The sequence below is a fragment of the Hydra vulgaris genome, chromosome 13 (genome assembly GCF_038396675.1).
Source record: "Hydra vulgaris chromosome 13, alternate assembly HydraT2T_AEP".
Lineage (NCBI taxonomy): Eukaryota > Metazoa > Cnidaria > Hydrozoa > Anthoathecata > Hydridae > Hydra > Hydra vulgaris.
In genome coordinates, this window is record NC_088932.1 from 31,960,001 (window position 1) to 31,972,793 (window position 12,793).

Here is a 12,793-nt window from a genome sequence, read left to right on the forward strand (position 1 = left end):
TTTTATGTCAATGGGACGGTTTCATGTTTTTTTGACGTAAGTGTGCCATAAATGGTGTCAAAAATTTGTTGACACATATTGTCCCTCATCTAAATTGATACTGTTTTGTTGAGGGGCACATTGGTTGTACTGTATTTCAAGTGCCTCACGAACTTTCCTATCTTTTTCCTAACTTTTTAGCATCAACTTTTAGAGTTCAACAATGTCTCATGTGTGTAGCTAATGCAGATTGTTCTGTTTTATTTCCTATTGTACTACTTTTGTGTTGCTGCATGCGTGTTTTTATTTGCATTTTTGTTTCATCTATACACTTTTTGCTACAATGACATTTAATAAGGTAGACTTTTGGGTGGCTGTTTATTTTAGTTTGGATTTATTTCTTGATGTTAATATTGCTTCTAGGTTCAGGTTTGATTTAAAGACCGTTTTATACCCTGCCTTCTTAAACACTTTACGTAATTTGGTACCCAAGGTAATGAAATCGTTGGATACATACTGGTGATGTTTTCATTGTTTTTAGTAGTCACTAGTGTTTTTTTGTTCTTTCGTTTTATTTCTTTTATGATTTTTATGAGATTGGACTGTTTGTAACCATTTTCGACAAATACTTGAATAAGAAATTTCAGTTCATTTTCTATATGTTTTTGACTGGATACATTAAATGCTCTATGCACGAAACCCTTGAATATTCCATTTAAAATTTGTGGGTCATGGTTTGATGTTGCCTTAACTTGAATGTAAGTAATTGCAGTTTTAAAAATGTTTTAAAAATGCCGTTTTAAAAATAAGATACAAAAAAACAAAAAACAAAAACTTTAAAGCTGAAGACGCTGGTCACAACAATTCAGCGAAAATTTATTTTAAAAAATAAATTTAGTATTTAGAGAAACTCTTGTTAATTGATGTTTATAAAATAATATATATATATATATATATATATATATATATATATATATATATATATATATATATATATATATATATATATATACATACATATTACAAATTTCTCCTGCATTTCAAACATTATTTACTCTAGAATAAAAAAGTCCAATTAACCTGAAACTTTCATAGTAGGTTTAGCAGACTTATAAAGTTATTTAAAAAAATCTTAAAATAATTATAGTACTTATTTCAAGTTTACTGTTTTTTATTTTCGAAAGTGTATTTTTTTGAATTCATTCGGGTACTAGTAACAGTATCGAAAACAGCCAAACTGATTAATCTCGAAAAGAGACTTTCCGGAATAACATCGAAATAGAGAATAACATCGAAATTGTAAAAAAGGAATTGTATCGAAAATTCGAAAAACAGAATAATCTTGAAATTGTGAAAAATAGAATAATATCGAAAAGGGACTTTTCAGAATAATATCGAAAAAGAGAACACAAAACCTAAAACATAAAATAGTGTAGTGCAGTGGTAGCACGCTTGCCTTAGAAACTAGGTATCCATGGTTTAAACCCACCTCTGGGCATATTTTGCAACATCTGTTATGAAGGAGGCGTGAACTTCTTATTAAAATCTTTTAATTAATTTAAAAATAAAAAAAAAATAAAAATTCTCAATTAATCATATAATTCTTATCACGTCAAGCATTTTTACAGATATATTAAGTAGACCCAACCAACTGTGTGCTATACTTTACATTTTGAAATATTTATCTTAATCAAAATATGTTTACATCGGTGAGAGGGAAAATATACTTGATTATAATATTATTCATAAATCAGAACTATAAAATTTAACCTCTTAAAATTTAGTTTAAAATTTTAACTATGGAACCCAAGTTACTTAAAAATACGATTAAAAATTTTGAAATTTAAATCCTTGAATTTAAAAAATTCCAGGACTTTTCCAGGATTTAAAAGAAAAAAATGAAAAATTCCAGGATTTTCCAGGACTGTGGGAACCTTGACTATGGTATTAGAGGAGTTTCAAAGTCCCGATTCAAATCTTTCCTTACTAATAGAACTCAATTAGTATCCATTAGTGGGGTGAGCTTAAAGCTGAACGATATCAAAGTAGGTGTTCCTCAGGGATCTGTCCTTGGCCCTTTGCTGTTTCTTTTTTATATAAATGACATGTCTAAAGCTTTAAAATTTCAACACTTTGCAGATGACACAAACCTTCTCTATTTTAATAAGTCTTTAAAAAAATCAACAAATATGTTAACTATGACCTTAAAAAACTATGCACCTGGCTAAATACCAACAAAATTTCCCTTAACTCCAAAAAAAACTGATTTAATATTATTTAAAAGTTGTCACAAAAAATTAGACCAGCAGCTCAAAGTTAAGTTTAATGGGAAAAAACTTTGTAAACTACTTGGGTATAAAGCTAGATGAAAATTTAGCCTGGACTTACCATTATAACAATATATCTAATAAGTTGAATAGATCCCTTGCCATTCTTTTAAAGCTAAGACATTTCATACAACAAAAAAATTTAAAATTTATTTACTATGGTTTACTTCACTTTTACCTCACATATTGCCTTCTATCACAAGCCCGTAGACAACTTTTTTTGATGTTTGAGCTAAGCAACTTTGAAACATGAAGAAAACTCCATATTTAAGTATCTTCACATATATGAGGATGCTACGCAAAAAATTGAGGGAGTGTAAACTTAACAAGGTCATAAAAGCCGAACAACAAAAGATTATTGAATCAAATTTGAAATTTGTCAATGAATATAAATAAAGTTATAAATTAAAAAAAAAAAAAATTTTGACTCATTGCCCTCCTATTTAGGGTTGGGAGGAGGGGGAGGGGACAAATGTTTTGGGTTTTTTGTTGTTCCCAGTTTCCAATCACCGTAATTTTTTGCGTAGCATCCTCATTCCTCATATATATGAACATACTTAAATATGGAGTTTTTTTCATGTTTCAAAGTTGCTTAGCTCAAACATCAAAAAAAGTTGTCTACGGCCTTGTATCATGTAACTTAAGTAAAACAAATTTATATTGGTAATATTGAACTATTGAACAATGTATTTCAAGTCTCAAATTACTGGACCGCTTTGGACCGCAAAAGTATTCGACTATATAAGTGAAATTTAAACTAAAAAAAGTACTTCAAATACGCCGTAATTGAAAATCATTTTATTTGACATAACTTACATGCAAAATTTTTTTGTAATATCTCCTTTGAAAGATAATACTTGATTTTTTTAAATCATACAATAAAAAGAGAGGTTTTAAAGTTAACATTTATTCCATGCTTATTAGTAACACAAAAAGTATTATCAAATTAAAAAAACAATGTGGAAAGAACAAAAAAGGTTTTATTCTACAGCTTAGAAGCATACGGCATGATAATTATACAAAAATATATACTTGTATAAAAAAATTGAATGTTTAAACTATAGAATGGTATAAAATCATGTAATTTTTGAAAACGTATTTTTTTAACTTTTGTGCACTACTTGGCATAGTTTGTAAAATTTTATAAAATATCAGCGCTTTTTTCTGTTTTTTGAATATAATTATCCAGACTGTTTACCGAAAGGACTTAAAGTTTACTGAATTAGTATGGAATTTGTCCAGATGAACAGAAAAAAATACCATAAACTGTTTTTGTTTAAAAAAACTGAATCTTTTTATTTTAAATATAGAAATATAAACAAAAATTTGATGTCTTGTGAAAAAATCAATATGTTAAATGCTTCTTTATATTCTCTATAATTCTTTATAATTTACAAGCGTATTTTTTTATTTTGTATTAGAGCGACGCATATAGTACATGCAGCAGTATATTTTCAACATTTTGTTTAATAAGTATATAATTAATATAATCAAACAATAATAATATACTTTTAAAAATGTTATTTCAATATTGTGTACAAACTATTGGAAAGCTTTTTAAGACTATTAAATAACACTTGCCATTTGAAAACAAATAAAATAAGCTTTTTTATTTGTTGTGATATGGCAACTTTTTGTCATTTTCTGACATATAACAATTTGTTTTTACATAATAATAAGATAAATGTACCACTTATATGTCAGAAAAATGTTGTATTATTTAAGAATAAAAAGTTATAAGTAAATGACTGACTTGACCTTTTAAAACTGAAAATAATCTCAACTTTCTACTTTAAACATAATAATCTATTGTTAAAAACGTTATAATTTCATTGAATTAAGAAGAAATTGTTTTTAAGTATTTCAAAATTACAATAAAATATCATGTAAAAGTCAGGGAGCATATCAAATTTTGAAAGCCAATGGTTGGTTCTAATACTTTGTTGCCGTCTGGCAACAAGGCTTATTTAAGAGTTAACACTAGTATTGAGTATAGACACTAGAAAAAAATACACACAAAATATATTTTAATATATGGTAGCGCTTTAATAATTTTACTTCATCTTCTGGTGCCTCTAACATCTTGGCGCCTGGACACGTATATTCATTTATCCCCCCCCCCCCCCCCTTCACACATCCTTTCGGCGGCTCTGTATATTCCATACATATATATAAAGTATTACACCTTGGCATATGGTATTACACTTAGAATAACGTTCATCTGATTATTGTAATCTTTTTTAGAAAAAAGCAAGAAACTTCATCTTTATTTACTTTATTATAACTGCCATTGAAAATAGTAACACAAATTTTAGACATTTTATATTTCTTATCAATAAAACAGTGAATATAGCTAATTTAAAAAATTTACTTAAAAATTATAATGAAGATAAAATCACACTTTACTCACAGCCGGCTTAGCTTTGCAAGGCCACAAACAGCGTTTACAAGGCCTATTAGTTAAGACACCACGAAATATACCTTTTAAAAAAATTAACTTTACCAAAAATTTATTTTCAGAAACAAAATAAAATAAACAAAAAATAAAAAATAACGCATTAATTTATCGGAACAAATAAGTACACAAAAAATCACGTCAAACAAAAAACGATTAAAATTTTTTTTAAAAACTTGCAAGATTGTTTTAATTATCCGCCTGTGACTTCATTTTCTTTGCAAAAAAGCATTAATCTTCAGAGGCAAATTAGGATCCGAGAAGTATTCTGAAAAATTTTTGTTATTATTTTTAGTAAAAAATATTTAGTAATATTTAGATTTAATAAAAAGTAATATTTAGATAGTAATATAGTAAGTTATTAGTTATAAGTAATTAGTAATATTTAGATTTAATAAAAAATATTTAGTAATATATATATATATATATATATATATATATATATATATATATATATATATATATATATATATACATATATAAAATTTTGTAACCTATATATTGAAAAAATTTTTTATTGGTCATTTTAAACTGAAGATGAACTTTGTAAGTTCGAAACATGTATTTTAAACTAAAGTGTTTTTTATTTTACTAAAATAATATATATATATATATATATATATATATATATATATATATATATATATATATATATATATATAATATATATATATATATATATGTATGTATGTATATATATATATATGACCCACAAATTTTAAATGAAAAATTCAAGGGTTTTGTACATAGAGCATTAAATGTATGCAGTCATAAACATTTAGAAAATGAACTGAAATTCCTTATTCAAGTATTTGTCGAAAATTTGGCTACAAACAGTCCAATTTCATATAAATCATAAAAGAAATAAAACGAAAGAACTAAAAAATCAATAGTAACTACAAAAACATTGAAAACATCACCAGTACGTATCCAACGATTTCATTACCTTGGGTACCAATCTTGTCTCCCAAATTACGTAAGGTGTTTAGGAAGGCAGGATATAAAATGGTCTTTAAATCAAACCTGAACCTAGAGGCAATAATAACATCAAGAAATAAATCCAAACTACAAATGAACAGCCGCCCAGGAGTCTACCTTATATAATGTCATTGTAGCAAAAAGTATATAGGTAAAACAAAAATGCAAATAAAAACACGCATGCAACAACACAAAAACAGTTCAACAGGAAATAAAACAGAACGATCTGCATTAGCCACACACATGAGACATTGTACACAACAAATTAACTGGGATAGTTGCAAAACTCTAAAAGTTGATGCTAAAAAGTTTGATAGGAAAGTTCGACACCATTTATGGCGCATTTACGTCAAAAAAAAGATGAAACCATCCCATTGAACTGAACTGCCATTTTAAAAATGAGATAAAAAAAAAAACTTTTAAGGTGAAGACGCTGGTCACAACAATCCAGCGAAAATTTTTTAATCGTGTTTATTGATGTTCATAAAATAATATATATATATATATATATATATATATATATATATATATATATATATATATATATATATATATATATATATATATATATATATATATATATAGTCTCACACATGCATACACACACATATGTACAGGTATATAAATTTGTAGGTCCATTTTATTTATTCAGGGCGTAGTGATTAGGCAAATATTGTCTTCTTTTAGCCCCGGCCATGTAAATTTTATTTATATAAAACGATATTGTATTCTTTTTCTCAAATGACGAAATAAAATAAATAAATAAGTGTGTACATTGATATATAAACATTAAGGTAGGCTGAAAAAACTGTCTTGAAAACTAGGAAACGGCAAGGTGTGCAATAGTTGCTCCATGACCTTGTTAGTTATTGTGCAAAATATTTTGAATTTTGGAAGTCATCTTGTGGTGCCCCAGGGCGTCCCAATTTTATGACTGCCAAATGGCCCAATTTGGTTTTAAAATGGTATAGCTTCCAATTAAGTACTACCAAAAGCAACCATAATTATAATTAAGGGCAGCGAAACAGAGTCAGATAGTTAGGTAATGCGGTGTTTTTTAAGTTTTTTGCTTTAAGTCGTCAGGCAATCGTTATCTTACTCTACAATCTTCATCTTTTCTCTTTCAGTAACTTCCAACCAGGGATGCGGAGTCCCAAAAGGACTCCGGCTTTATAACTCTACCTTTTCCAAGCCTGTAGTGATTAGAAGCTCTAAACATGTTTGCTAACTTATTACCTGCTATAATAAAAAAATTCATCAGATTTAATGACTTCAAACTTATTATTTTTAAGCCCGGAGTCCTGGAGTCCTTGCTGCCATTATACCTAAGGACTCCGGGCTCAAAAAACAATTGCTCCTCTAACCTAAAAGTCCTAATTTTTTTCCTATAGGTAGTCCATAAACTTATTTACATTTTTATAGTTCCTGGATACCAAAAACTATAATAAAGTAATCTTTTTGTGACTTTCAAATCCGGAGTCCTTTTTGGGACTCCGCATCCCTGCTTCCAACTTTAATTAGGGGCTGCTTGCAGCCTTGTTGGAAACTTGAGAAGAGCTAGGGTTAAAGTTAAAGTTGGGGTTAGGGTTTAGGTTTACATGCATCAGCCGCTTCTCAGCAATAACTGAGTTAGTGTTGTTTATGTTTTCAGGAAACGGAAAAGTGCAATACTACACCCCGCAGCGCATTGAAGAAGCCGACAAAAAAGTCCCAATGCTGTCCAGTTTTCAGTTATCCGTCCAGAGCCAAAGTGACCCAACTGCCAACAAAGTCGGATGCAATGCGAACCTTTTTGCAAATACGACGAGAGATGAAAGTGACAGACAGTGCTCCGAATCCTGCAGTTTCTACAGTCACAGAAAGAACAGCGCAACATATTGAGCATATAAAGCGTCAATCCTGGTAATATCACACAAGAGAATTGTAGAGAAAATCAGAATGCTCCACAGCAATTACAGAAACTTGCTAAAACCATATAAATCCAGAAAATGTGATCCGGCATACACTGAGTGACTTAAAAGATTTGCTACTGAAACAGATCTGCAACTATTTGATATTGCAATCTGCAAACGTATCGATTTTCCAAGTTGCAGATGCAAACTTGAGCATAAGGTGCCGCCTGATCTTGCGTTGCAAAAGCCCGGGCTGGTGGTACATTCAAGACGGTTGACTACCGCTAACAGGCTGCTTCGGTTATATGTAGCGACAGCTATTCCTTCCGAGAATCTTGTGGAACTTGTCACGTATGTCATGACTGTGTATGCACCGCTATGGTTCCACATTAAAGTCCGGTCGGCATGCACGGAAGGATCGCGACATATGTGGAGACTAATACAGTTTTCCAGATACATGAAACCGGAACTCAAAGTGATCGTTGATCTCGTAATTGCCAGAAATGGTTACTTTTGCCATTCTGAGAACATCTTGTTGGCAATGCTAGCTGATGAAAGAGACCAAATCAGATAGCTGGGCTGTAGACGGATACTTGCTGCACGGAAGGAGAACGCATCAGAAGCACTGCAACAATTTTGAGTTCCAAGTTTAAACTTCAATGCCAGAAATTACATTGACCTGGTAAACTGGAACAACGAAGACCTTCGATGACGAAACACCTGGCTGAAGCAGAGCTACAAGACTGCGTTAAGAACAGGAACAACCAGCTTGTTAGAAGCCTGCCACAATTTCCCTACCACACCCAAGCCACCGAGCAACATATTTGTCTAGTGACTGAGGCATCAGCGGCAGTTAGCACTGAACAACGAGACGGATTTATTTGTTTTGGTATTGAATCCAGAAAGAAAATGAAAAAGTTTGACAACAAAGCACAATACAGACTTTAACATTTTATTTGCATGTGTAGTGTGTACTTGTGTACTGTGTAGTACAAGTATTTTAAGTAACTAAATTAAACATTGCTTAGTTGTATGTAAAATATCAGAAAATTACAAAATTGCATAGAATTGGTGATATTTCAAGAGTGTTGGGGCACCCCAAGACCAACAAATTTATGAGCTCTACTTTTTTGTTTTCACTAATGCTACTATGGAGCAACTATTCTATCCCCTGCCAATTATAGATTTGCAAATTATTTTTTTTTACAATACTTTCAACTCACCTTAATAAATATGTACATTAGGGTTATGACTTTTTTTCAACCCCATACTGATAAAAGATATGCAAATAATAGTTCATTTCGTGCTTTTTAGGTAAAAGTTCATCAAACTACAGTACAGGAGCATGGGGTTGAAAAAAAGTCATAACCCTAATGTACATACTTTTATGTATTGAACATAGATGTTTACATATATTTATATTTTATAACTATGCTGTTGATGTTATTTATGTATAAAATTAAATTTTTTTTTGGCTTAAAATTATTGCCAAAATAAATAGAAAGAAAAATTCTATAAATTTTGTACCTAATAATACATTAATAATCATTTTTTACAGTTTGTGTCAACTTACCATGGGGTAGGGTAAGTTGGTATACGCTTTATTATTTACAAAAAAAATGTGCCGTTAAGACCACAGAGCTCAAAAAGTAAAAACAGAGGCAACTACCCCCAATCTACCCTAGTTAAAAAGTATATATAAACAATAAGTAAAACCAAGTATATACAAATAATAAGTAAAACGATCAAACCGAGCTAAACAAACAATTCTTTAAATATAAAAAAAACTGAACCAAACCAACTAATATCTTGAAAAATATAGTAAAAACATTTGCTAGAAAATATAATATTTTTGTACTAAAAAGCGGAAAATAAATTTTTCAAATAATTTTTAATAGTTTAATAAACTAAAGATTGACAGGTCTGCACAAGATTTATTTCAAAACAAACCTGTCAATCTTTAGTTTACTGAACTAGTAAAACTAAATTTAAATCAAATTTTATTATTAAATAGTGGTTCAGACGACATGAAATAAGAGGAAGAGTCGTGATTAAGTTCCCTAGTTGCAAGCAATATTGGTACAATATTCATCTCAATATTGGTTTAGTATTGTTAACAATACTGCACCAATATAAAATGTCCATATTTTGGTATTCATAGCCAATATTAATTTCCAATAATAATTTATAATATCGGTTATTTATAAACTGCAATAAAATACCACATTTTTTGTTATCATATTCAGTGAAAATTAAAAGATTCCTGAGGAGGAATTGAACCCGCAAACCTGTTAGCTGCTTCTTAGGATTAGACGCCAATAACATCCACAGGACTACACTAATATATTCATGAGGTGAATAATTAAAGTATTGAAACATTTTTTGGGGTACAAATAAAGTTTTTATTATGTAAACATTATTTGCACGAACGTACAAATAATGTGAATGATAATGTTATGAGAATATTATTTGTATGGCATACAAATAATGACGTCCTAGAAATAGAATATTATTTATATGAGCATACAAATAATGACATCCTAGAAATAGAATATTATTTGTATGAGCATACAAATAATGACCTCCTAGAAATAGAATATTATTTGTATGAGCATACAAATAATGACCTCCTAGAAATAGAATATTATTTGTATGAGCATACAAATAATGACCTCCTAGAAATAGAATATTAAAATTTACAAAAAAATTTCCCTGAGATTTTACAAAAAAATTTCCCCTTTTCCTTTGAACCTGCAACACTAAAAAAAAAAGAGTGTTTTTACATAGACAACGCTACGTGGAATATATTGATGATGTAACAAATAAAAATCAAATTTATGAACAAGTTACTTGGTGAAAAGTTCTGATTAAGTGAAAAAAAAAAAAATATTATAAAAACCAATGCCTTTTCTTTTTAAACTAATCTTTTTATTTATCACTATGATTGGTTAAAATTTGGACAATTTTAAATTGCAACATCTCAAAAACTACAATCAATTCTAACAACTTATTTAGAAGACTAAGTGTATATATTTAGCTTTTATTTTAGCAAAAAAAATTAAGTTTTAACTTTGTGACATGCAAGTAATTTAATTTTTTGTAAAGTAACCCTAATCAAATCCACAACTTTGTATAACTACATTTTTCTTATACCAATCCATTACTTTTTTTGGAATAGCAGATCGTTGGCCGATCTGTGAAAAAAAAAGTTGATATAATTTATGTTTTTGTCTTTTAATTACTGATGTAAAGTTTAAAACTGATGTTAAAGTTTCATTTGTTATGAAAGGAGAGTATTTAAAGTCACAACTACAAATAAACTGCTATACAAGGAACTTGTGAGCAAACTTTTCAAACCGAATGTATTTAAATCTGTCAAGCGCTTTATGATGTTTTGATTGATAATAGTATTGATGCCCTGCAAGCATTAAGTCTTCTAAAATGTACAAAATTTTTTCATTACTAATTAAAGCAAATTTTTAGCTTGTGCAATTGCCTTTAATTCTCCATCAAGTGTTTGGTATTTTCTTGTGATAAGCTTTCAGATTTTCCTTTTTCGATACTCTTTAAATGAAAGAGCATTCAAAATTTTTAGCAAAATTTTGTTGTGACTGAGTTGGATTTCAATGAACTGAGTCAACTATTGATTTCGCTTATGATTCATTATTTCTCAATTTTCCATCACTTTTCTATTTTCTGTTTTTCATGACATTCTCATGACATTTTCTAACAAATTTATCAGCTGATTTTAAAACTTTGAATGCTTTTGAAATAATCGGATTTTCTATATAAAATTTAAAAATATTTTTTCAATTTTCAGATTTTTTATTTAATATTGAAAAAACTAATCAGATGTAAACAAACTCAGATGTCCCACCCATCAAAATCAGCACACCCATGCAAAAAAAACTACTAATATGCATTTATAAATGTATTCATTTAAATTATATCATTACAATTCATTAAATGGCTTTTGAGAAAACTCAATATAAAATCGTCCGAATTTCAACCTACCATAGTGAAACAAGAAATCAGGTAACATTTAAAATTAATAAACTTTAATTTTAATAATTCAATTTAATATCAAAAAGCACAGAAAAGCAACTAGAAATTAAAAAGCAGAATATTGGTTTGTTAACTGTAGTCCAAAATGGAACCTAAAACTGGTTTGTTAAATGTAGTCCAAAATGGAACCTAAATCTTGTTAAGTTTATATCATTATAGTTCATTAGTTGTGAAAATGGAACCAGGATTGTGGACCACTACAAATATAATGCGAGTTTCGCATGTTTAAAAGTAAGTTGTTTATACTTGTTCATATTTACATGTTATTTGTGTTGAATATTTTGTTGTTGCTGTTGTTAATTTTAACTCAAATCATATTTGCTTCCAGATTGAGAATGTTAAAAGAAAGTTTTCAAAATACTTTGAAAAGCTAAACAAGTTTGAAGCCATGTGCAAACTAACATGTGCAAACTATGATTTAAATTGTACTTTAAACTTAAATTGTAAGATAAACTGCGCCAGTACTTCGACAACTACTAGTCATGTCTAAACCAAACATGAAGTATCTTGGAAAAAGCATTTTTTGAAAACTAGTGATTTATTTAGGAAACAAAGACTTGATAAAGAAAAACAGACAAGAGCGCAAAAGCAATAACTACTGATAATAACCGCGCTCAACTTGTTTCTCCGCGCAGCGGCCTTGTACGTCAAGATTCGTGTTTCGGAGTTATAGAGTTGAGAGAGGGTTATAACCACTATTAAGTAGCCTCTTCATCTGTAGTGGCCTTCTCAGCCTTGGGGAGGTGAATAACAAAAAAAAAAAAAAAAAAAAAATTAATTGGAATCAGAAATGGCAAAAACAAAGCAATTAAAGTTTGACTTGGACTTGATAAAGTTTATTTGAAAGTTTGGCTTACCTTTTAAAATAATGAAAAAGCTCAAGAATTTATAAACAAAAAGAAACAAGAATTTACTATCAAGTGTGCATCAACAATTAGACGGCAAAAACTTCCAATATCAAACAAAAATTTAAAGAAAAAAAAAAATTGAAAATGATTCTCCTAAAGTAACAGAAGTTAGTTTTACAACAGATCTTTATACTAAAACAATTATTCGTACACAATGCTCAGGAAAATCACAAGCATTAAAATTTTTTC

General features: G+C 29.0%; 1 protein-coding gene across 7 annotated transcripts in view; it reads right to left on the bottom strand.

Moving 5' to 3' along the window:
* The window catches only part of LOC136071693 (RIIa domain-containing protein 1-like), a 53,837-nt gene that overhangs the window by 16,180 nt on the left and 24,864 nt on the right, over positions 1-12,793 (bottom strand). The window contains exon 4 of one of the 7 annotated variants that reach the window (XM_065816880.1): positions 4,851-5,029. The exons of the other annotated variants lie outside the window; for them this stretch is intronic. Coding sequence (XP_065672952.1) covers positions 4,971-5,029 — 59 coding nt within the window. The 3' untranslated portion in view covers positions 4,851-4,970. Of the gene's footprint in view, positions 1-4,850; positions 5,030-12,793 lie in introns of those variants that run through there. 7 annotated transcript variants of the gene reach the window in all.